Consider the following 27,807-nt stretch of genomic DNA (forward strand, 5'->3'; position numbering starts at 1 on the left):
CTCGACATGAAGGGAAAGTTGACTGTTGGAAAGTTGAAGTCATCCCTCTTGTCATACAGTCTTGTGGAGTGTTGTGTCACTCTGAATCTTTATGCATAGATCTAATCATGAAACAGATGAGGCGGTTTCGTTGGTCTCCTTTATTTCTCGTTCCGATGGGTAAATCTGTTGAAGGGATTTGGCAATTTGGTTGTTATTGAAAGATATCAAATAATCGATATGCCTGAAACTTAAGTTAAACTTCTTGGCCAAATTACTTTGTTTTGACTTTGACAATCCAAGCAGAAATTCCGATCCATATGCATAAAGAAACAGATCTGCAAGAAGGGGAGCACAGTTAAAGTTAAATGGCCATCCTTCTGCACCATAACTCAATCCTTACTGACTGACCATTTCACAAACATTGTCCACAATGCGTGGCGATTATTTCACAAAAAAGATATTATTTGAAGCGCCTCCCATTACAACGATAGTTGAATCTTAAAAGGAAAAGAAAACAAGGCACGGTTTCAGGAAATCATGCAATATGTATCTTCACTCAACAGTCTGGTATAGAGTCAGACTCTGCGTGAAGTAACCTAAAATGTGATGGTAACAATAGTATTAATGTGCAGTTTTGGAGTCCATATGACCGGTTGAGGGGAATACAAAGAAAGTACCACTTATATATGTAGGATACACAATGTAAGGACACGTTCATTTAATACTTCGCATAATTTGGGAGATATATTCCAAACAAATCACACTTTGTTTCAATTGTTGGGAATCGATCACGGACACACACATTGTGTAAAATAACAAATGAGAAGAATGTAATAAAACTCCGCTTGTAACCCATAGAGGCAACTACCATTTCCACCGCTTTTATACAGTTTTAATTTCCAGGACGGTGTTATATATGAGAAGACCAATCTATGAACCACGCTCGTTACTAACAAAACTGTATATAACGTACAACCTGTTTTATAAAAAAAAGTCTGTATAATAAAATGTCCGAAATAGGACAGGGGTCCACCAATGCCACTTTAGCGTTGGTAGTAGTAGTTCTGGTCGCTGTCGTCGCTTCGCAGACCGAACGACGTCTCCAGGTTGTCCACCACGTTCCTGAATGTGGGTCGGTTCGCGGGAGACTCGGACCAGCAGTCCTGCATCATCCGGTAGTGACTGAAAACAGACACAGAGAGTTGTACTAAAAACTTGTTTATCTTTCTCTATATATATATCAGTCTGGGCAGGTGTAAGTGAATGGTGTATATTTCAATATTGAACCGCTGTAACTATGGGAGTACCAATGAAAAGGCTTAACACATTGTGTTCTAGTGTGAAGTGAAACCTCTTTAGGATATTGAACGAAGCACGAACCACTTGGCTTCTCAAACATCCACGATGTGTACGTTGTCAGATAGTTTCACAGGTATTGTATATTTGACTCAAACTCCGACAGCACATTTTGCGAGAAACGAAGGGTATACCTGATGATTAAACAAATATAACGTCAACCATACCTAATAGTGAATGTAATAGTATTGGTAAATAGAAACAATTAGTTGAGCACCCAAAATAGTGTTGAAACATATGACACGTCTATTGATAGATAAATGTTACTTACATATCCTCTGCATACTCTGGCCTTGACATTCTGTATCCGCCCTTGACCTTTGTGGGTATATCACGACCTCTGATGTCAGCGTAAGGGTTTTCACCTGGATAGGAAGTGGCATCAATTTAAATCTGTTGCTACCTTTCCCTAGACCTCGTTTAGAAGCGTCTATTGATTTCAGTGTATGTCATTTTACATGTTCTTTTCATTTCCTCGGGGTTAGCCTTTGTAAACCTACGATTTCGTAGTGCTTCCTACCTTCATTTAGGTTCCCTAAAACATGTAAATGCAGGACAATTTCTAACTAAATCCGCACTTGCCGTTAATTCGATCGCTGAATATTATTTGAAATATATATCCCGAAGCCATGACTTTAAATGTTCCAAATATTTCGAAAATATATTATTAATTTATGATTAGATATTTGTTTTTAAATGATTATTTGTAATACGCTGTAATACGCATTGATATCGCAATGGCATAAAACACACCTCCATACACAACATTCCCATCTACCACTACGATCATCAACACATAAACATTCACATCCATACACAATCAGTCACATAAACACACAACTGGGCTCATCAACACGCAACGAGACACATTCATACACAACTGTTCACGGGCGGTCGGGTAGCCTAGTGGTTAAAGCGTTTGCTCGTCACGCCGAAGACCCGGGTTCGATTCCCGACATGGGTACAATGTGTGAAGCCCATTTCCGGTGTCCCCCGCCGTGATATTGCTGGAATATTGCTAAAAGCGGCGTAAAACCATACTCACTCACTCACTCACAACTGTTCACATCCCTACACATCCACAAACAACCAGACACGTCCACACGCAACCAGATACATTCACATACAACAGGATACGTCAGTAAAACTAGATACATGCAGAGCAAACACCTACCCATGCTGAAGATCTCCCAGATTGTCACACCATAGGACCACACGTCACTCTTCTCGTTAGCATCCTTGAGGGACCTCAGACACTCGGGAGCTGTCCATTTGATAGGGATGCGGTCCTACATCAGACAAAAGCAACATTAAAATTAGATTCAGGCAATGAACGTGATGGCATTACATCGCACAAGCATATCAATCGTGAACATGCTTGATCGGGTGTTCAATGACAGTGTAGCCAAAAAAATGTTTAAAATAATAGTACGGCGTGTATGTTGAATCGATGGGCAACCTTGAGAGTAAATATACACGTTTGCCTTTATTATTGCGTTGATGAGACACAGACACACATACAGACGTGTGTTCTCTTACCACCTTGTTTTCATCAGAAGACACATCGACCTTCCTTGGACCACAGCCTGCAACCTTGATCTCCAGCAGGAAGGTCAACAAACAGTTTCGTGCAGCTAGCTTGCGGTGAACGATCTGAAACAAGTGCACGAGATTCTTACACTGACGCCAACATGGCATAAAGATACCTATGTTCGATGCCCTGAGTCGTCGTGACATGTACAGTCCTCCCTTGTTATAATGCCGCCTGTGTTGCAATGGAAGATATGGCATTATAACTAGTCTGGCATAACCAGGGTGGACTAACCAGGGAGGTGAAAAACAGACATTGCTGACATGATATTTACATATAGAAGATTAAAATAAGAACCAAGGCATATCCCTTCAATCCAAGCTACTTATTCAAATATGACTTCAGCAAATTTAAATACATCGCCAAAGGTGTCAAATGTGGACAATTTAAATTCAAATAGCTTTAAAAAAAAGTCTTTGACATAAGCCAGCTGATAATTGTGGCAGGATGAAGGTGTGCTTTCAACAATTAGCAATTGTAGCAGGTGTGACTTGGCCCCAGGTTTTCTTGAAATACGGTATACAATCACTCAGGATGACAATTGTGGTCACTTTATTGTCAAAAGAGTCTTTAGAAATGACAATGTATTTAACCTTTTAGAAAAGGATAATATCATTAACATCAAACTAATCTGTTTGTTAATTTAAGAACGTGAATGATTCTCTGTGTGAGCAGCAGCTGTGAAATCAACTGAGCAAGTGGGAATTATTTCCAAAAGTTTCATTTCCATGTTTTGTCAAAATTAAAGCAACCATGGATTTGGAACGTCTTGCCAAAAATGATGGCATTGGCATTATAATCGGGGTGGCATTATAACCAGGGAATGTTGCACTGTGGAAATCCGTTCTAAGAAAAGCATGTCATTAAGACCAGGGGCATTATAGACAAGGAGGACTGTAGATTGAAAACCTCATCCAAGCATGGATGATCAAGATTCGTATAGTGAGCTCGCCATAGTAAGGACGACAAAGATGGCCATGCAATTTGGGTCAAGAAGGACACACGACCACCCCAACTATGCTCTCGGGATCAAGGTAGATAAACTGACCAAAGCAAGGTGGATCAAGACTGACCTCACCATTTCAAGAAGTACGAAGATAGAGACACTGACCCAGTCATTTCAAGGAGTACAAAGATGGATACACTGACCTCGCCACATGAAGAAGTACGAAGATGGATACACTGACCTCGCCATTTCAAGAAGTACGAAGATGGACACACTGACCTCGCTATTTCAAGAAGTACGAAGAAGGATGCACTGACCTCGCCATTTCAAGAAGTACGAAGATGGACACACTGACCTCGCTATTTCAAGAAGTACGAAGAAGGATGCACTGACCTCGCTATTCAAGAAGTACGAAGATGGACACACTGACCTCGCTATTTCAAGAAGTACGAAGATGGATGCACTGACCTCGCCATTTCAAGAAGTACGAAGATTGATACACTGACCTCGCCATTTCCATAAGTACGAAGATTGATGCACTGACCTCGCCATTTCAAGAAGTACGAAGATGGATGCACTGACCTCGCCATTTCAAGAAGTATGAAGGCAGGACACACTGACCTCGCTATTTCAAGAAGTACGAAGATGGATGCACTGACCTCGCCATTTCAAGAAGTATGAAGGATGGACACACTGACCTCGCCATTTCAAGAAGTACGAAGATGGACACACTGACCTCGCTATTTCAAGCAGTATGAAAAGGATACACTGACCTCGCCATTTCAAGAAGTACGAAAAGGATAGACTGACCTTACCATTTCAAGAAGTACGAAGATAGATACACTGATCTTGCGATTTCAAGAAGTACGTAGATAGATACACTGACCTTGCGATTTGAAGAAGTATGAAGATTGATGCACTGACCTTGCCATTTCAAGAAGTATGAAGGATGGACACACTGACCTCGCCATTTCAAGAAGGTCGAAGATGGACACACTGACCTCGCTATTTCAAGCAGTATGAAAAGGATACACTGACCTCGCCATTTCAAGAAGTACGAAAAGGATAGACTGATCTCACCATTTCAAGAAGTATGAAGATGGACACACTGACCTTACCATTTCAAGAAGTACGAAGATAGATACACTGATCTTGCGATTTCAAGAAGTACGTAGATAGATACACTGACCTTGCGATTTGAAGAAGTATGAAGATTGATGCACTGACCTTGTCATTTCAAGAAGTACGAAGATGGATGCACTGACCTCGCCATTTCAAGAAGTACGAAGATTGATACACTGACCTCGCCATTTCCATAAGTACGAAGATTGATGCACTGACCTCGCCATTTCAAGAAGTACGAAGATGGATGCACTGACCTCGCCATTTCAAGAAGTATGAAGGAAGGACACACTGACCTCGCTATTTCAAGAAGTACGAAGATGGATGCACTGACCTCGCCATTTCAAGAAGTATGAAGGATGGACACACTGACCTCGCCATTTCAAGAAGTACGAAGATGGACACACTGACCTCGCTATTTCAAGCAGTATGAAAAGGATACACTGACCTCGCCATTTCAAGAAGTACGAAGATAGATACACTGATCTTGCGATTTCAAGAAGTACGAAGATAGATACACTGACCTTGCGATTTGAAGAAGTATGAAGATTGATGCACTGACCTTGCCATTTCAAGAAGTATGAAGGATGGACACACTGACCTCGCCATTTCAAGAAGTACGAAGATGGACACACTGACCTCGCTATTTCAAGCAGTATGAAAAGGATACACTGACCTCGCCATTTCAAGAAGTACGAAAAGGATAGACTGATCTCACCATTTCAAGAAGTATGAAGATGGACACACTGACCTTACCATTTCAAGAAGTACGAAGATAGATACACTGATCTTGCGATTTCAAGAAGTACGTAGATAGATACACTGACCTTGCGATTTGAAGGAGTATGAAGATTGATGCACTGACCTTGTCATTTCAAGAAGTACGAAGATGGATGCACTGACCTCGCCATTTCAAGAAGTACGAAGATTGATACACTGACCTCGCCATTTCCATAAGTACGAAGATTGATGCACTGACCTCGCCATTTCAAGAAGTACGAAGATGGATGCACTGACCTCGCCATTTCAAGAAGTATGAAGGAAGGACACACTGACCTCGCTATTTCAAGAAGTACGAAGATGGATGCACTGACCTCGCCATTTCAAGAAGTATGAAGGATGGACACACTGACCTCGCCATTTCAAGAAGTACGAAGATGGACACACTGACCTCGCTATTTCAAGCAGTATGAAAAGGATACACTGACCTCGCCATTTCAAGAAGTACGAAAAGGATAGACTGATCTCACCATTTCAAGAAGTATGAAGATGGACACACTGACCTCGCCATTTCAAGAAGTATGAAGGAAGGACACACTGACCTCGCCATTTCAAGCAGTACGAAGGATGGATACAATAACCTTCCCAATTCAAAATAGACTCACTCTCTTAGTTCGAAATCAATAGAACAGACACATTAGAAACTGTAATGGCATTTACCCCTTTGGACGCCAGATAATCCATTCCACGTGCGATTTCAAGTGTGAAGTTCTGTATTCTGTCCAGGGTGTCTTCATTGGTGTTGGATCTCTGCTTGGTCAGCCACTTGTCCAGCTGGCCAGTTTCGCAGTACTCCAGCACCATGACGGGACCCACTGGACACCAAACAGACATACAGACACATGTTATACTGACAGATAGAATAGAAAGAGGCACATGGTTTGCAGGCAGACACCAAAGAGACATACATCTTCATGTTCTACTGGCATCGATTTCAAGACGTCAACACCAAAAAATAATCAATCTCGTATAACTATTGTCGTAAAAGGCAACAGAGTGATGGAGTGAGTGAGTGAGTGAGTTTGGTTTAACGCCGCTTTTAACACTATTCCAGTTATATCGCGGCGTGTCAGCTTAATGTGGGAGGAGAGCCCGAAGTGATGCAGGTCTCAGACGTTTACCACTTCGGTGAAACCCACGAGCACGGGTATGGTGCTGACAAACCTAGAAACATAATCGGGGCGAACCGGGATTCGAACCAACAATCATAGGTTTCTGGCGTGCCCAAGTGACGCAACTCTGCACAGCGAGTCGCGGCGCCTCAGACGACTGGGCCACCCGTGCCCCCACAGAGTGAAGGAAATTAGAAGAATGGATAGTTAAAACAACAGTGATAACACCATATGTTCGCTAAATGGGTAACAAGCATGACCATTAGGAACCAACACTCACAATTGGCATAAACAGTACGTGTTTTTTTGACATATTAAAAGAGAAATAAACTTAAACATATCGACATTGTTCAGCAACAAATTTAAGGCACAAACTCACGAGCATCGTTCTCCATGACGGCCCCGAGGAAGCCTAATACGTTGCGGTGCTTGCCGATCTGTGTAGCAGCAAAGTTGATCTTAGCCAGCATCAGAAGGATGTCGTCCTCACTCTCCCGCACTGGGAAACAGAGATGAAGATATTGAATTTGATACCAGTACCACAACACTATAATGCAACGTCAACCCATTTTGATTAAATTTTGTTCACACCAAAAGTTAGTTTTACCTTTGAGAACCTTAGCAACCACATCCTTGACGTTCTTTGGTGTCACTGTCCACTTGGCCGTGTATATCTTGGCAAACTTGCCGGTAGCGATGACCTCTGTCAGGATGATATCCTCTGGAGGGACGTACCATGGCTCCCCAAGGTCCATGCGGCCGTAGATGTAGATATCGTCGTCCTTGGAGTATGTCGTGTTCTGTAGCAGATAAGGAGAGTTGTGTGCAGCTAACGGAAGTATATTAAAGGTAATTTTGGAGGGGTAGCTTTTTCGCTTTGTTTGTAATTCTTAACGATTCCTTACAAACCCAGTAGCCAGTTCTGTTTTGGAGAAAGATTATATCTTAATACTCTTATGCACATCGGAAAATACACAACGTTTTTAATCTTACAATATATGCCCATCTGCTGGCGCGATTTCTTTGTTTGAGAGCTGTGGTACCAGTTGAAGTCTCTACATGTGGCCTCTCCCTGTACTTCTTGTTGCGTTGAAGGAGACCACCGAGAAGCCCGAGTTTGAAAAGGACAAGGCCCAGGATAACGATTATCACTGTCAGCAGAATTATTACTCCTGGATAAAAAATACAACATTGTGTATTACATCCATCGATTGCGACGATTAAAATTCTATTGAAATAGTAAATCCTTATCATAGAAACAATTATTTAAGTTCATTTACCTATCACAATACCAGCTACTGCTCCACCTGAAAGTCCGTCAGATACTGCAACAGAGAATAGGAACTGAAGTTCGGTGAGGAAATGTATGTCACACTAAAATATATTCCTTATAATCTAAATAAATGTGACGTTTGATCCTGCGGATTTGACACCTGTTGTTTTTCATAAGCTACCAATTGTAGTTTGGTTACCGTCATGCTCTTGGCAACTGATTGATTATATAGTGCAGTGAAGGAGTGAGTTAGTTTGGTTTTAACCCGATAAACAATCAAGTCTGGACCAGACAATCCAGTGATTGACATCATGAGCATCGATCCACGCAATTGGGATACAATGACACTCATCAACCAAGTCAATGAGCGAGCGTGACCATCCGATCCCGATAGTCGCCTCATAGGATAATCATAGTCGACTGGGCCACCCGTGCCCCTATTATACAGGTGATAGTCCATTTATGAGACACATTACACAATAAATACTACTCCCAAAATGCAAAATAGTACTGAGATATATTCTCTCAAACCAAGCACCAAGTTGATCCTTAACATTTGCTAGCTAATCTTACCAAAACATGAACAGTAAAATATATAAAATATTCTCCAAATGATTGAGCCTTAGCCTATTACAAATCACTTCCATAGATTCAAAACTGCAAAATGTGAAATGTAATTACAATTGTCCATGATCGTCGTAAACACTCCTACACGGCTCTGTTTCCTCCATTTAACGGCAGCTATTTGTTCCTCCGAGAGAAGTCAATCAATCTTTAGCAATCAATCTTGTGTTAAGCACTTATGAGGCCACAGGCCTATAGGACATACAAAAGCTGTGCTGCAAACAATTTTAACATTACTTACAAATTTGGTTCGATACGACAGTGCGTGATACATACTACATGGCTAGTTTTGTGTTGTTTCTCAAGACTGTTTTACATATATCAGATTTACTCAATATTTGGATCATTTAAGTAATATAAGTTAAATATGCTGTTCATCCTCCATAGCGTTGATATTCCACATTTTATGTAATCGTCCTGATCTTGGCGTTTTTGTATATCGCCAAATCTCGATGCGTAAATAATTGGATGAGCATCACAATCTTGGCAATAAATTACGAAATTTCTTTCTATTCATACTTTACAACTGGTCAGTATTATCTGGGCGTCTTCAACATTCTCTAATATATAAACAATTGTTGGATAATGTAGCCTCTGTTGAAAAGAATTGATAAATACACGTTCACATTTCACACATTATTCATACCCAACATTTTGCATAACATTTGATTCCCATCATTTATGCAGGGACCACTTGTATCTGTCTCATATAACGTCATCATATTGTGACATTTCTTATGGTATCTCAATGAATTTATTTTAAGGAGTTTTAGCCAGTTCTTTATATCTTCTAATATCTAAGTAGAGGTAGTCCAATATGTATTTTAGATTTTGGTTTTGGGTCTAGTAAAAATGTGTTTCCAATTATCATAGTTACATTCTAAAGCATCAAATTGCCAAATGTGCTTCAGAAGATGATATTATCACCTGCAAATAATGAAAGATAAGGGTGAACAACATCTAGATTTAATGGAATACCTTTTGCAAAACTGCTTCGTGTTTGTGATGCTAATTAGTTTAGAAGGAAACTGAAAACGCAGTATACACCCTTGCCGCACTCCACGTTTTCATTCAAATATGTGATACATTAACCCTTGACACATACACTCATTTTCATTGGATAATAATTTCACGATTTGGAAACTAGGTCCACCCGCATTTGATAATCTCCAAAATTTGCACCTGTGTACAGAATCAAACGCTTCAGAAATGTTAACAATCAATGCAGAGAATTGTCCACCTTTCTTGCTACTAAAGCGCTGTATCTGAAAATGCAACATGCATACATTATCAACTGTCGAATATCCTTCCCTAAATCTAGCTTGAGATTCAGAAACATTATCAATATCAGTGACCAAGGACACAAGCCTGGTATTAATAATATAAGTAGATATTCTACTGAAAATAAACCTATTTATCGCCCTGTAGTTGACATTATTAGAAGCACAAAATTTCAATCGACAATGTTTCCGGGAAGTATCCATTATCAAACATCACATCAAATACCAGTTCTAATCATCCGAGTTCATAGATAATTAAGACATGGTGTCATCTATTCTATAAGCTTTGTTACATATTAGATGACGAGGCATTTAGAGAAAAATCTCAATGCAGAAGGCAAAAAACGTCGATGTTCAAATCGCAAAGCTTCACAATCAGAAAAACTGTTACCTGTTGTGACGGTCACCGGGACAGTCCTGCTCTTGAACTCCCCATACTGGGAGATGACCACGATGGTGTAGGTTGTGTCCGGCTGGAGGCCGACCAGAGTGTGGGAGGTCGCTGTCTTGTGCAGTAGGGTCATCACCGTCTGTCCATTCACCTCGTAGTTGATCCACATCTCTGTCCGATTGTAGCAGCTGAGGGTGTGTTTCCACGTCACAGTCACTAAGTTCGTTTCTTTCCTTGTGACAGTCACGTCTACGGGTGCTAGCGCTGAAACACACACAGAAGAGGCAACTTAGGTATCAGGCAGATACTGGAATCATCAAGGCATTGGATAATACTGAATCCTATTTTTTCTAATAAAAGCGACACAGCTCTTTCCAGTCCATTGTACGACATCCGATTATATCATATAACTAACAACAAAGAGTAAAGGAACTAATCGTTTGAATGTAGCTATCGTTGAGGTGTACATTTACAATACCGTGGAGCTGCATCTGATCGCAATATCTAATCACGATGAAATTTGACAGCATGAAATCTTAAATCAAAAAGTATAATTTGAAAAAAAACACAACCACAACCTACACTAGATCGTCTCATTACATGAACTGCACTTCGATATAAATTCAAATCTGCTCCTATTATCAGCAGAGAATTCCGTACAATAACCGGAAGTCGAATTTCAGCATTAATCGTTTGAAGCCGGATCACTGCAGCTGCCTTGAGGCAATCTGTCCTGTAACAGTTTACCACAGGCGATAGAGAATGATGTAGGCTAGGTAACATCAGGGACGGGGTGTAGCCATTTGCGTTACACCATGTTGAGAGACGAATCAAATTTTGGCCTCCGGTTTACAGGTTCCAGAAAACGTTGTTGGAGACGTAGCAGTGAGCCGTATGCCAGGGCAACAATTCTTCACCCAGATCGGTTTAGGGGCGGTAATGTCATGGTGTGGGATCTCACATGACTAGCGATCTGATCTGGCAATTAATTTTGAATGGACATTTGTCTGGCCAGGGATATGTTGACGAAGTTTTGAGTCCTGTTTTGCTAGAATTATCGGTAGAAGTTTTGAACAGTAGTTACTGCAAGATGACAATGCCAGGCGACATCGTGTTCAGGTCGTCACCGATTATCTCCGACGAGAAGGCATACAGACATTGGACTATCAATCGGGCATCTGTGGGATGTTTTCGGGCGGAGGGTGTACGCCGGAGACCCAACACCCACTAGCGTAGCCCGTCTTAAGGTAGCTCTTCGGACGGATTGATGGAGAATACCAAGGGCAACCATACGCCAGTTAGCAACAGTATGCATGCGCTATAAATTTATCAGTTCATTATTTTTTATCGGTAGTATAAAATCATGTTTGTTTGAATCCACAAAGAGGGGTGGCACCAGTTCTCAGAGAACCTTCACAAACACATGCAAAGGAAAGTCAAGTGTTCACTTGTACAAACGATAGGAATTGCATCCGATATCCCTTTAGTCGCTAGGTGGTGTGTTTCGAAGTCGCAGAGTGTAACACGGTGACACGGTGAAGGCACGGTGAATCAGCATCTATTGTATTTAACAAAGGCATTTAACTTTTAACTTTTTCCCTTTAATACACTACTTACATGCTTGTGTTCCATTCAACGTATCTAGTCTATCCACCTACAACAAAGAAAAGTGCTATATTAATAGAATACCCCTGTGGTATTTCCGGTTAGGATCAGTACTCACTAACCTGGCATGGCCGTAAGAGACGACCATAAGGATCGGGTGGTAAGGGTGAGTGACGTGGTTGATTGACCCGACGGCGTGGATAGTTGTGCATAATGTGGATCACTGGGTTGTCTGGTCTAGACTCGATTATTTACAGGCTGCTGTTATAAAGCTAGGATATTACTGAGAGCGGCTTTAAAAACAAAACATTAAGGGAATATATCCTACATTGAATACATTAACACTCTTAGTGAGACAGGCCCGTGGAGATCCGGGGTAAAATAGGTCTTCAGCACACCATGCTTGCCTTAAAAGGCGTCCATGCTTGTCGCAAGAGGTGACTAGCGGGATCTGGTGGTCAGGCGTGTTGACTTAGTTGATGCATGTCATCGTATCCCAATTGCGTGGATCGATGCTCATGATATCAATCACTGGATTGTCTGGTCCAGACTCGATTATTTACAGACCGCCGTCATATAGCTGGTATGTTGCTGAGTGCGACGTTAAACAACAAACCAATCTTTTTTAATACAAAACGTACAGCATGCCACCATGACTATCATGCAACTATTTCTGTTTCTGTGTATATTTATTTTTTGTTAATTGTGTTAAATTATATTATATTAAACATACATGACATGAACGTCGTATTTGCAAGCAAATCTGAAACTCTATTTCATGCGACAGAATAGAATCGTTTTCATCATTACCCTTTGTCCAACATTAAGACCTGATATCAACCACACTCACAGTAAAGCTCCTTGTTGTATTGATGCCCGCCATGTTCACAAAATTCATGTCCATAGTCACCGTCTGTCCTTCCAACATTGGGTGTTTTAACCAACAGTTGCTGATGGGCAGAACCTGTGTCTGGTTGAAGCAGACTGGATTGACGGTAGTACAGTAACACGTTGTAAAGCTGTTACACGCCTGTGGAGAAAGTTTTGTTGTAAGGCAATTACATTCGAGACCATTTTTTATACAAAGAAGCAATAAAATGAGAAACGGTTCTCTCAAAGGTACTTACATGTATGGTTCTGAGAGGCAAAGTTTCATTAACAATCACTAGGTCGTTTTTCACTTTCCTGACGAAAAGGTCCACACGTTTCAGACCGCTCTGCATGTCCCGAACATTTACTTCAACACTGAAATCAAAGGAGGGACTATTTAATTATTTGTTCTGGAATATAGCAAAATGATCTTTATGATTAAAACAAATAACGTCATTGTTTCAATGAAAGCGATCGTTTTGAAAAATATGTCAAAATATATATTTAAAAGGACTGGTGTGAGAGTACATTATCATATGGTTGTAATACTATTTTACTGTTATTTTAAAAACATGAATTATTTGCTGTGATGACGGATGTTTCGCAACAGAAAGAAGCCAATATTCTTTCAGCAAAGGGCCCGCTAGTCACTGAACTTGAAGTCTAAAAAACCTGTATTCTTTATCTAAATGCCATAAGTTGTTCTGAGCTCTACTGCAGTGCCACCTATTCCACCCAGGCAACATAATTCAACTAAATGCATACATTCTATGCCACGAAAGGTTTTTAACACACGACGGGCAGACATGACGACAGACAGATGACAGGCAAGTCATTGAGTGGTGATGTTACAAAAATCACAATGTAGTTTAACAGAAACTCACGTTGAACTAAATGGTGCATTGTTCGTCTGGATGTTCCTCCTGAACACAGGCTGCTCGGCTTCAGGCGGTGTATCATCAAAGTGAACCCTGGTAGAATCTATCCGGGTGTTACCTAGGACATCTGTAGCTCTCACCCAAACTGTTACTGTGTCTCTGTTCGTCAGTGAAGCTACAAATGGACGTGTCAATCATAATGTTTATTCCTCATTATATATTTTAGTTATGTAAGGACTCTTTACATGATTAAAATGAATTAAATGATAATAAATGAATTATTTACCCCGATAAATTAACTATTGTAGCATATCATTTTCTGCAGAAAATTGTGTTAAGATAACACACGAATAATTTGCACTGCTAAAAGGAAATAATAATATTTTGACATATAGTAACCAGCATGTATGGTGTATGTTTCAATGAGTCCGACATCAACCCAGTCTGAATCTGATGTTGGTATCGTCTGATTCATGCCATCATTGCTGTCCTTCCTATTGGCAACCTCAAACTTGACAACACCTCTCTTGTTTGGTATTGCGTCTACTGTCCGCTGTCCGTCGTGGTCATCCTGTCCGGAGTCTTTAGGGATGTCCTTCAAGAAGTCTTCGAGCTGTGGGGGGTAGGCGCGGACTTCGTTCAACCACTTGCCCTCCTCATGCATCAGGTTCACAAAGTGGTTGGTCCATGTAACCGTGACGGGTCTAGAAGGATCATCTTGCCAGTTGTATCCCCCTTTAGGATCGGCCGAAGATATGTACAGTCGGTTATCTGCCCCTGTATCTATGGAAACGTTAGAAACAGGATCGTATATGGCGATCCTCCTTACAAAGACAGAGTTATTGGCCTTGTCGGAGGCCTCCAGGATGAAGGAGTACACTCCAGGCTGTGACGGTGTGTAGTTGGCCTGAAAGGAGTTGGAGGCAGATGAGGACTGACTGACTTCAATAGGTCCATGTATAGGCTTCAAGGGTTCAAATTCTTTTAGAAGTTGATTTCCGTCCACCTGTAGTTTGAACACTTCCCAGGCGTAGCGGTGCATGCCAGAAGGAACATCAGTCCAGTTGGACCAGCGGAGACTTACTGGATTCTGAGAATGAAATATATATAACATGTACCTGTTCCAAGTTGAGAATTATAAGACATACACATGTTCATGATCTTCCAACTCCTGAATGCAAAGACTACATTAAAAGCCCTTACCATTTCATATCCAGTTTAGTTTCAAAGAGGGCTTATGTTCAGCAGTCCCGAGATTAAGCGAGGGACAGAGAAAATTATTTCACGAGGGACATACATTCATCAGTATCGGTAATTAATGAAGTACGTTTACTTCGTTTTACAATTAGAATGTTATTGATTTATAAGGGAGGCATAAATAAATTGTTGAGAGACCTTAATATTTGCGTGCGTGCGTACGTGCGTGCGTGTTCGATTCAAACATTTAAAATCATTAGGATATCTTGTCAGATATGTCAGTGGGCGGATTATTGTATTTACTTCGTTTCACAATTAGAAAACGAATAACTACATTTCACTGTCCGAGACCCTTCAAAGTTAAATCTCTTCACATCTGCTCAACTATTCAACTTACAGTGTACAGTATTCGTATATTTTCGTACTTTTTCGTCGATACGTGTACTTTCAAAAGCGACTTTATTCCGTTAAGACCTAGAACAATTTTACAATAATAAATTTGTATATCCGGGCAAATGCTCACAATTTTGATTGAATGACTATACCTTCAAAGGTCTTTGTAATCAAGCGTATTAAGAAGTGAATGAATGACTGATTCAAAAGTAGTTCCAGAAAGGTCAACGGTCGAAGGTCAGCCAATCAAGTTCCATACAAGTATTGAGACACGCGTTTTCCATAACAATTTGGTATGATACGATGTTAAACAGTTTACTAAACAACCTTAAAAATTACTTTCGAGAACATTTGCCATGACAAACGTCATAAATGATATTAAATATATCGTATAAATTGTAAATACAAAGAGCTTTGCTTCAAATTCACAAAGTAAGATTAAGATAAATGAATTAATATTTTCTGCTGTCAGCAACTCGTCATTCCAATACATTGGTGTCAGCAAAACAGTATTCTGGTTGTATCACGGTTGTATTAAGTCTTGCTGTGGGAAGAAAAGTGACGCAAGTCTCAGACGTCTACCAGTTATGGAGCTGACTAACCTAGATAATCGGGGTGAAACGGGATTTGAGCCTACATTCAAATGTTTCTGGTGTGCCAAAGGGACACAACGAATTGCAGCGCATCAGACGACTGAGCCATCCGTGCCCCCCAAAGACCTTCACAAATATCTCATGATGGGTGCGAGACCTGAATATTTGTGCGTGCGTACGTACTTGAGTCACAGACTGGAAATCATTAGGACTTCTAGTCTAATGTGCAAACACGATTGTTATTGGGAGGACGACATATTCAGGTATATTCATTTTTTTTGCGAAGTTGGCGACTAGATGAAACGTTAGTCATTAAAACATATGCTAAATGGCATTATAACGTGACGCTGTATCACTTCACTATTATACAGTTACGAGGAAACAAATACATTGTCGATAAACATTATGTTTGATGACAACTCCTGTAATATCAGTTGTCTGCCAGTGTGGATTTTTCTTTACAAATGATGATTGTTACCTTCGTCACATCTTGGCTCAATGAAAATGGTCTATCTGTACAGGATGACGCTGGTCCGAGGCAGCTGTAAGTTGGTTTGGTGAAGTCGAAACGGAACTCCATTGACTGGTCAACCATATGCCCCGTGTACAACTGGTTCCCTCTGTCTCGAAGTCCACTTACAGTTAATTCCTGGAGTTCTCGGTAACCCCCGCTCCATGCCGTGAATGTTAATGTCAGTCTGAGGTTGTGAAAAAAACGATGCATAGAGAGAATGAATAGTTGGGCTTTTTATTCTTTTTATCTGAATTTCTTCAAGCAAGCTTAAGAGTATTAAAACAAAAAATATGTTGACCTTGCACGCTTGTCATGATGGCATTTTTGTCAACAGATATACCCCCTCTTTCTTCTGATATGAAGGCATGTTTTTTTACTGCGTATAACATCATTCTGAAATTGTTTTTTAGAAAACTGTCATGTTAGTAAGTGAACAGTTAGGGAACAGTTTAGAGCCTGTTTCTGACACAAATTAACCATGTAGACACGTTCACTTGAATGAGCCGCGCCTGTGCACGCACATTCTTGAAAGAATTACACATATGTACAAATACACCTAAATGAACAGCCCATCTCCAGATATAAACTTCAACGAACCGCGCATATGCACAATTAAACTCCACTTAACTGCCCATCTGCACACTTACACTGAATGAACACGTATGCACACGTATATTTGAATAAACCTCGTTTGCACATTTTGTTTCGAGTTACCGCCCATTTGCACACATAGACTTGAATGAATCGCTTATTTCAACGAATGAACAACGCATGGGAACAGGTACACTGATTAATATGGTTGGATGAACCACGAATGTATTCGCATACACTTGAATAAACCGCACGTATGCACACATAGAGTTCAATGCAACAGTAAGTGAATTTCCTGAAGTCAAATATCGAATATGTTTACAGCTAGTAACAGTAAGTAAAGGAACCTGTTTCTGTTAACTGAGTTTAAAAGTTTGACGATTACTTCAAAAGTGACGCTTGCCGAAAGTGCTGTGAACTATTATGGTTTGAAAACTAAGAATCATTATCAGGCCACATCTGGACTTTGAGAAGCGGATCGTACCACAACTAAGGGACACACAACGAATTGCGGCGTCCTTGGCTACTGGCCCCTTTTATTATTAACCACAACAGAGGAACGTCTTGAGAGTTAAGCATACTGGATTTTGTTTCGGGATTATCTCACGTTTCAACTATTTGTTTTAAAAACATAGTCCAGCACCAAACAGTGCACGGTAGGTTGCCTTTCCAATTAAGGTCACAAAAGTAAGCTTATTTCTATTTTATCATCAGGTTGTGTTATAAATTACAAAAGAACAATAGTTGACTTAATTTTGTATCGTTCCCAACATGAGTTTGGTTATTACTGGACACGTTCTAATGCAGAAATGTTATCACTTTTAATTCATTGCATATACCATTTTTATGGCATCAAATTCGACAGCTGTCGAAAAAAGATATTTATAAATTCATATAATACATCCATCTTTCATAATGAGCACACATTACGAATAAAGGAGCATGACATATTTTGTAATACAATAACCAATACCTCTTGGCTATGTTAGAAAATGTTCATGGAAGTAATTATCGACTTTGCTCTTGGCTTACCTATCTCCATTTTCCAGAGATCTGTCATAGTCCGGCTTGGTAATGTCACAGTAGTAGGTGTCGGAGGTGGGGTTGAGATCAGACACTTCCGGTGTACAGGGCAGAGTTGTGTCAAGACTGACAACAGGGACTGACCCTAGAAGAAAGATTGTAAGTGAGTAGGTATTTTAGACAATCGTGTAACTTTGGTATTAGTACATTGGCTGATTTGGTTTGATACAGCATGCACGCCTGTAGATTTTGATACATGAACGATACTATTTCTAATGATGTCTTATACAGCAAATGAATGTTGTTGGGGGCATGAAAGAAACAATATTGAATTTTTACAATGAAGTACCCTGATAGTGCTAATCAGGAATGTGTTGTGTCTGAAAAGTGTTTTCATAGTCATAATATAGTATGTTATACTACTACTACTACTACTACTACTACTACTACTACTACTACATTTGCTGTTTCAACTTTGATTTGGCTACTTTTGGGAATTGCAATCAATAAGTAGTAAAGAATCATTTATCGGGGAACCAATTGCATGATTACGATGTTAGATTGAGCAGGACTCGGGCACCCTTCCTTTCAGCAATTCTACACCTTGAAAATTAGAATGTAGTTAGGCACCTGGCTATGTTAATCTTTAATGCAAGTTGCTTGAGAAAGATCCATGTTGACTGATTATTTCTATTGTTAAATATGTTAGTCAGTAGCTATAATCACTGCCAATATGTACATTGCCTGAATGAATCAGCTGATATACATATTTTTAGCCAATGTACTTACTGCCTGATTATAGACATTAAGTGCAACATATGTATATTGTGCTGACCACCTTCATATGGACTTCTAAATGAAGGCAAGCTTGAAAAAGTGAGACTTTAATAAGCGCTGAAAGATCTGTAAAGTTGGAGAAAGTTCGAATGGGAGATTGTTCCACTCAGCTGCAGCAGCAAAGGAAGAGGAGCGTTGAAAACTCGATGGATAAATATCGTTTGTAATAAATGTATGTTCATAATTCTAATTCATCTAACTTAGGCATTCCTTGATCAACATATACCATGAACTGTTACTCACCCGTCAAAGGCAGCTTCTCATGATGAATGTCAACTTCAGCCTTTGCAATTCCGATGCCATAGCTCTTGATGAAGGCAGGTGACTCAGGTAGGTTTGTAGCCATGTAATGGGCAGACGCAGTGACGTTCACCCAGTTAAATCTTTCCCTGTTTGTCCACACGGAGTCGGAGACATTGGACATGGTTGAGTCCACGTACAAAGAATACTTCTCCATGGTCGGCATCCCGGTACCCCTCTGCCAGAAAGACAATCTGGCGCCTATCTCAAATATCTCTGGCTTCTCGGTTGATTCCACTGTAATAAAAATGTGTAGCTATATGTACAATTATCGTGGGAATTCCGTCGCTAGCTAACCAATGCATCATCACACTGTTTTTTCTTTGTAATTTGGAATCTATCCATTTTGTCCAGTTATGTCTAGAAAATTGTATTAGTAAAGGAATGGTTTCTTTAGAGAACGACTGCTGAGCCATTTTATAAATTTTGGACTTTGTGGTTGGGAGGAATATGGCGATGGGGCGTAATTGTCTTTGTAATTGACCTAACTTAGCTATGTAGAAATAATGAACCAGTACATTTTCTGCAATAGTCACTCGGACTGCTTGATAGAGACTGGAATCCTGATGAACAGTCACAGTTGGCACTGGTGCCTGGGGTACAGATACCGGGGAAACAGGGCCGCACGTAGTTACATACCACTGAAATAATAAGAAAACAATTCTAAATATAGAACAAGATCTAGATGACATATGGTTTATATATCAATTATAAGGTGAACACAAGATTGTTATTTTGTTTCTCATTAAAGGTTTGTCGGTCTCCTGTGCTGCTTCAGTTCTACCATCAGGTTAACCGGAAGTTAGGGCCTGCTGTAATTAGGATGATGACTTCTTGGATGCAACCTGATTTGTTTAGATGGTCAGCTCGAAGACAGAACCTGTACATGTGGCGTGCCAAATCAGTCCTATAAACCACAGACGTCAAGCTCCAGGATATCACCTTTACATTTAGGATGATAGTCTTCGATCTATTATGACCTGCAGACCTGGGATTGTAATCTGTATGAGAGAATTTTAAGAATTATATATTCTGGAGAGATTGAATAGTAAGTGCCAGGATACCTAGCAATAATACTTGATGATAGTACCCAGGTTCTGAAACAGATCGTTAGGGTAGCAGCTGCATATTAGGATTTGCAAGCTTCAGTGTAGGGGATACATATAGCAATAGTCTTGGAACGAGGAGCTACATGCACATGGCGTTGGCCAATAAATATTCTCTTGAGCAGACATGTTCTCAAAACATGACATGGCATATATGAAGCCCGTTGAAAAGACTGGCCACTTTTGATGCTTAAATAGTTTCAGTTTGGTGGTGCTCAAAACAAATAGATAGTTTTCAAAACAACATTCGCACTCTTTGGTCCATGCCTGAATGGCGGAAATGTTTTTGCCTAAAAGATATGTCCAAAGCATTATGCAAACAGGCACCCGACTTCAGTCAGTGGCAATTCCGGAAGAAGTAGGTTTTCCAGCCACTGAAGCAGAAATTATTGCAGAAGACCAGGCGAAACCACATTCTTCATACATGAACTGATTTTACCTTAATGTAGCTACTGTAGTCTACATGTAATTATAAGTAAGTATTCCATCCACCAATCGTTCAGATTTTATGTTAAATGAAACACACTGGTTTACAATTTTACTATTTTAAGTTTCTCTTGCTAGTAGTTTTACCCTTGTAAGGAGGGTGTCACATTAGCGCATTAACAATACGTACACGTGTTGCACGTCGGTCCTACAGCTCCATCATTACACTGACAGGTGTTGGGTCGCACACAGGTACCTCCGTTCTTACAGGAAGGGTTGCAGATTGCTGGAAATACAATACCAAACTAATACATTATTCTCACAAGGGCTTTCAACACAATCGTTAAGTGCCATCATATAGTAGAAACGAAGTTGACTGTTTTGATTGAAAGACAAACCAGCTATGAAAAACTATGTTTAACGACAGCATATATGCTGCATGTATAGGAATTATACTGATTTGTGATTGCTATGTATTTATCATAAGTTAAGTATTACAACATGTTAAACAGGGACCAGTCTTACGTCGGTTACAGTTCTCAGAGGAGGAGGTTGTCCAGCCACTGCAGCAGAAATTTTGCACCTGATAATCCGGCACCGCACACAACCTCCATCGACAGCATCTGAACAGAGGAAGCAGAAGATGTATACCGTTACATTGATGACGACAAACATCAGTTGTTGCAATTAGTACACATATAGTATAAATATTGATGTTATGGATATTCTATAAACTTGGATTAAGGTAGAACTTTAAACACATGTACACTATAAGGAAATTGTGTAATCATAGTAAACGACTGAAAGAGAGAATGCATAAATTCAAGGAATATTTCACCATATAACTGTTCATGTAAATGACTGTTATCACATGCACAAGGTGCACTTACCCCAGCCAGGTCCGATACACACATCGCCGCACACTTCTGTACCTACAGATTGTACGAGAACAAACGTTTCTGAAACAAAGACATAGGAGTAACCACATGAGCAAGCGTGACGGACAATATGAAACTTTGTGACACTGATCAACAGGATTACACAATGAAATCGTAAGCATGTGTTTATAAATCACTATCCAATAGTGACGATACAATGTGTGGTGGCAAAAAGGCAAGCGTAACATGACCCAATGGTGATATCCGTCACAAGCAGTTGCAATGCAAGTCAAGTATTCACCTGAATACAGACTTGAACATATGGTACGAGTCATTGTTCCACTTTTAACAGTTTTATTCCCGTCGTTATCGTTTTGTGAGGATTCAAATGGTTGCATAGTGTTGTATGATAACTAACTACACTCCGGTAGGAATTATACATGTTTTGAGTGAACTATAATCCCAAATGAAGAAGGATTTACCTGTATTTATTCCGGAACATACACTATTGCTTTCTGTTATGATCATTTTTCTTTTCTGCACGTTTCGTCACTCTACACTCACTCTCATGGGGCTTCAGGCTTCTTTGGGCCGTGATATTGCTGGAATATTGCTAAATGCGGCGTAAAACCATATTCGTTCATTCATTCAGGCTTCTGTCAAAGCTTTTGTGATTTCTTGCTTATTTCGTCACGTTCGTGTTCCTGATGCAGATGTTGAGTTTACTTTTATGGGATTTTTTACATCTTTTCTAATTTGGTTAATTAACAATCATGGTGATTAAGATTGTCTTGGAGATAATTCAAAAACCGTCTCCCAAGGAAATTATTCAATACATTGCTTATATTTTCGTACAACGACAGAGTTTTACTAACTTTATATTTTGACTTCAGTCAAACTACTATGGTCAGATAGCCTTATGGGCACCTCATGTATTCAAGGATCCTAGTCATCCTTTTCAATGCAGGGAACACATCCCATTCAGTTCAGAGAACTCATCCCGCCCAGTGCAGCTAATACATCCCATTCAGAGCAGAGTATACATCACATTCCGTAAAGCGTGTGTATCAGGTCGTGTTATTGTTTACGTGTTACATTTTAGCTGTATACGCGTTTCCGTGATGTCATATCATGACGTCACAGGTTTCTGCGTACGCCACTGAATAAATGGCCAGATGTGTTTTCACTGGGTTAGCTGAAAGTGGATGTTCAAAACATGACACATAACAAACACTGACCATTACTGGTTCACACCCACTGTCCACACTTACAAGCTGACCAATAAGAATTTTATAACTGATTACATGTGTGTGTGTGTCCTTATCCACACTGACCAATACCGATTACATAAGTATGTTTTCATCAACACACTGACCAGTACTGATTACACAAGTATGCATTCGTCCACAAACTGACCAATACTGATTACATGAGAATGTATTCATCCACACACTGACCAATACTGATTACATAAGTATGTATTCGTCCACACACTGACCAATACTGATAAAACAAGAATGTATTCATCCACACACTGACAAGTATTGATTACCTAAGTATATATTCATCCACACAGTGACCAATACGTCTAAGCCGTCCACGGCGCCGTCTAAGGCGCCGCAATTCGCTGTGCAGAGTTGCGTCCCATGGGCACGCCAGAAACCTATGATTGTGGGTTCGAATCCCGGATCGCCCCGATTATGTTTCTAGGTTTGTCAGCACCATACCCGTGCTCGTGGGTTTCACCGAAATGGTAAACGTCTAAAACCTTCATCACTTCGGGCTTTCCTCCCACATTAAGCTTACACGTCGTGATATGACTGGAATACTGTTAAAAGCGGCGTTTACCCCAACTCACTCACTCACTCACTCATCCACACACTGACCAATACTGATTACATGTGTGTGTCATCTACACTATATTTAGTGTCGTTGTTTATAGTCTTATTTTGTAAATGGGTCCAGCCACATACAGAGGCAGTCGATGATGCCAAGTTACGTATCGTATATGAATACGTTCAAATCCCATAGACAAGCATCCTAAACTCAAGGACATATGAAACCCCACATTGTATACTTTCAAAGCCAAAACATAACAAAGCTATATTTTGTAACGGCGATTACTGTATTTCAAAACAGGTTAAGTTTACATGTTTGCATAAACACTGACAAAACTCAAGCAGAAGATTCGATGCAGAGAAAGTCAGTCGTCTTTTGGCGTGCACAGGGATCAGACGCAATTCTGCCTGCAATGTGTCTCTGGACGTGGCTGACGATGCCTAATCTGTCGTCCCAAGTGGTCCCACAGATGTTCTGTTGGAGACATGTCAGGAGATCTTGTCGGCCAAGGTTCACGTTTTTGGCGTTGACAAATGCTCTGGTAATGCGGGCTGTATGAGGCGTGGCGTTATCTTGCGGGAATAACGTTTGCGAGTGACGTTGAAGAAATGGCAGTACAACCGGCGCTAACACTTCAGTGATATAGCGTGCAGCGGCTCTCAAACCATAGTGACGAAGTCGTCTGGACAGTCGTTCTGATGATGAGATGACGATTTGTTCCTAAGGCGAAGCAGTCGTAAATGGATGTCTTGCTGAGTGGCAGTAACTCAGGGCCTACCGCTCCTCGGCTATCTGCTGTTCCACATGTCTGCCAAAACCGGCTGACTAAACTCAGTATCGTCCTTCTCGAACAACCCATTACCCCAGCAACATGGGCCTGCGTTGCCCCGAAATCCAACATTTCCATTGCCCTTTATCTGTTCAAATATTATCGAGGCATGACCACTTTTGGTAACTGGATGTGCCATAAAATATTTTCGCACCCTTTATATTCCAGATTTTCATACGGGTATCTGTCCAAGGGTTATGACTTTTTCCGAGCAGGAAGGGTATATTCACACCCAGCACGTGCTTTTGCTCATGTCAGTGAAAGATTTTAATCTATATTAAAAGGTATTTTGTCATTGGTTGAAAATATATTGAAAACAATACTTGAGGTGACGTTTCTTATGAAAGCAAAATCGACGAATAATATTCCTTACTTCTTCATGTAGCCTGCCATTATTAATGTTTAGTCAACTAGGAGCGTAGAAAAATGCTCATGTAACGAATATTTACTTCTGACCACTCAAAGGTGAGCACAAGGTATGTCTTTAGATGAAATATGAACTAGCCTGATTTGTGTGAAAACAAGAACAAATGATACCCGTGAAGATTCGTGGTATAATAGGCCTTCAGCAACCAATGCTGGCCGTAAAAGGCGACTATCCTTGCCGTAAACGCCGACTATGATTGTCGGGTGGTCAGGATCTCTGACTTGGTTGATGCATGTCATCGTATCCCATTTGCGTGGATTGATGCTCATGATGTCAATCACTGAATTGTCTGGTCCAGACTCGATTATTTACAGATCGTCGTTATACAGCTGGAATATTGCTGAGTGCGGCGTTAAACAACAAACGAACGAACGAACAGTAACACGTGAACATTAGAGGCATCAGGGGAAGCGTTTATAGGTTGTTGTGGCAGGGTGTTTGTCCCATACATTGTTAAACAAGGACAGTCAAGAATGCATCACAGTTATTACAGAAATAAGTCTAAGTACTTTACGTAATATAGGATTATTATTTCAATGCGTGCTGTGTCATATACACTAACCGAATAATTCTCTTTGAACTTAAGGATATATTTCACATTCGTTGCCAACATTATTTCAAATGCATTTCTATTTTGAAACGAAAAAAACACACGACTTCATGTACAACTCATTGTGAATTTCTGGTTCAATGCCAAGTAGCAATTGGTCACTTACCCACTCCATTGGATGCTGAGGTCGATCAATCCCGCCAGGATCAGCAGCTGAAAGATGTAGGTTGTCTTCATGCTGGAGTAGAACCAGCTCCAGCTAACTCTGTTCTTGTTCCCGGTAGTATACGGCGCAGTGGGTGGACACCGACTGAGGGCTGCGACCCTTGCCCAGGCAAGCTATACTCGACAGACAAGGAAGTGATATTTAGTATCGCGATCCCGTTACAAGTAATCTGTGTGCACATCTTAGAAAGCCAACCCCATCCCCCCCCCCCCCCCCCCCACACACCTTTATGATCTCAAATGACAATTTGTTGCATATATGCATGACAGACACGACGACAGAACACGCTCGATGGCCTCATGGTGCCTGTCTCAGGGCATAAACCCCGACATGTTTGGGCTTGGATGGTGGTTGGGATGGGTGGTTGGCGGATGAGTTGGGAGTGTAGAGTGGGTGGGTTGGGGGCTTTTCCTCTCCCCTTTTTTCACCATTGGATCCACATGAATGTATATTAACTATACTGTCATTACAGATATGCATATTATCCTATACTTGCATGTATCTACAATATACTGTATTTTCATGGAATTAATATACATACTCACACGCAAAAGAAGCGCAAGTCGAGTATGCAGTATACATGTTATTTATTTTCAACAGTAAAGACAAGAAATATTAATGGGGCAAGATTGACAAAAAATTGACATGAGACAGTTTAATGGATTAAAAGGCAGATGCCATAATTGTTGTTTTTTTCAAATGTTAAGGGCTTACACAGTTTCGGATCAATACACAAAATATCAGTCAATACCTGGTGTGACCACCATTAGCATTGATCACTGCCACACATCTCCTGTACATGGAGTGGATCAGACGATTTGTGAAGGCCCTAGGGATCCTCCTGCCCACATCCAGAGCAGCTGTGCGTAGTTCATCGGCAGTTGTAACGACTGGGCGCACATTGTGCAGACGCCTTTGTACCTCATCCCACAAGTGTTCGATGGGGTTCAGATCAGGGCTGAGGGTTGGCCACGGTAGAACACGGATATTGTGTTGTTGCAGAAAGGCCATGGTAGCTCTGAGGGCGAGCGTTGTCCTGCTGGATAATGTGTTGTTGATGTTGTGCAAAAAATTGAACAACGTGGGGTCTGATCACTTGGTTGACATACCGCTGAGCAGTGATGCCGTGGTCCCGACCTTGACCAACATTCAGAAAGCACATGGGTCCAAGTCTCGCATTAGGTCCAATCCCTGCCCATATCATGACGCTAGGTCGAATCCATGGATCCCTTTCCACGACGCCGCCAAATTCTGACTCTTCCGTCCGCATGGGAGACACAAAAGCGACTTTCATCAGAGAAGATGACACGCTTACACTCACGATGACGCCAATTGTGATGAATTGTGATTCCCACTGAAGTCGTGCTTGTCGATGCCGTGGTTGGAGAACAGGACGACGTGCTGGTCGGCGACATCTGAGGTTGTTGGAACGGAGACGTCGGATCAGTGTCCCGGCTAATGTGTCGATAATGTGTTCCTTTGGTCTGTCGGGCAACACCTTGGACAGACTCTCCAGCTTCCAAACGTCCGATAGCCGGATTTCTCTAAATTTGAGTTAGGCGTGGCATTGTTGACCAAGGAGTGGTAGGTAGGTCCAAGAATCGGCCACAGTTTTATATCCACTACAGTTCGTGACAGTTCGTTCATTTTCGATTTCGCGAGAAATGGGTGCATGATACCCATATATTCATTGAAATTGTGCGTTTTGGCGATTCGTTTTTTATGTTGCGTTTTTACTCGGGGCTTCCAAAATGCAACCAAAAATATTGATAACACTATCAGGCTTCACCTCATGCTAAAACTCGTATCAATTTATGGCTCTGTGTTTGTTGCCTATTTGTTTAAAATCACTTGCGTTTGTTTTGCGTTTGAGTACACTATACTGTACTCACATGTATGTAGACTAAACTTAGTTGCATGTATGTATTCTATAATGTACCTACATGTATATTTTGCCTTGTACGCCCACTGGAATGGTTTCGGCAGATAATCGAAACTACTTGTTTTCTTGCGTTGACAGTTCATATTTTCTTGAAGTGGATCGACTGTTCTGCTGCAGGGCCGAATACCCCATAGTTCATCATAAACACACCAGCATTTATCTGTGCTGAATGAACTACGAAAGAAAAATATATGTTTGGGTCGAGACTTTTAACAACAACCTCCCCCCCCCCCCCCCCCCCCCTCTCCCCCACTGCAAAACAAACATATCTTTCAAACGCTTTTCGTTATCTATGAGCATCAGTTTTGGGTTTCAAGAAAATCATT

The 27,807-nt window shown here is 40.7% G+C and overlaps 1 protein-coding gene across 1 annotated transcript; it reads right to left on the reverse strand.

The window, feature by feature from the left end:
- Positions 1 to 70: 70 nt before the first annotated feature.
- On the reverse strand, positions 71 to 25,631 carry LOC124142644. The gene is made up of 23 exons (XM_046511221.2): positions 25,480 to 25,631; positions 21,681 to 21,749; positions 21,316 to 21,413; positions 20,981 to 21,076; positions 19,777 to 19,899; positions 19,202 to 19,495; positions 18,131 to 18,266; positions 16,472 to 16,691; positions 14,210 to 14,900; positions 13,817 to 13,985; positions 13,190 to 13,307; positions 12,913 to 13,092; positions 12,075 to 12,111; positions 10,458 to 10,721; positions 8,170 to 8,214; positions 7,883 to 8,061; positions 7,497 to 7,689; positions 7,269 to 7,388; positions 6,438 to 6,592; positions 2,878 to 2,991; positions 2,513 to 2,627; positions 1,610 to 1,703; positions 71 to 1,164 (listed from the first exon to the last, which is right to left on the reverse strand). Exons 1-23 carry the CDS (start codon positions 25,548 to 25,550, stop codon positions 1,026 to 1,028), a joined length of 3,720 nt encoding a protein of 1,239 aa, XP_046367177.1. The 5' UTR covers positions 25,551 to 25,631; the 3' UTR covers positions 71 to 1,025.
- Between the last annotated feature and the right edge of the window lie 2,176 nt (positions 25,632 to 27,807).

This window comes from Haliotis rufescens, unplaced genomic scaffold (assembly GCF_023055435.1).
Source record: "Haliotis rufescens isolate VD_foot unplaced genomic scaffold, xgHalRufe1.0.p SCAF_10, whole genome shotgun sequence".
Classification (NCBI taxonomy): Eukaryota; Metazoa; Mollusca; class Gastropoda; order Lepetellida; family Haliotidae; genus Haliotis; species Haliotis rufescens.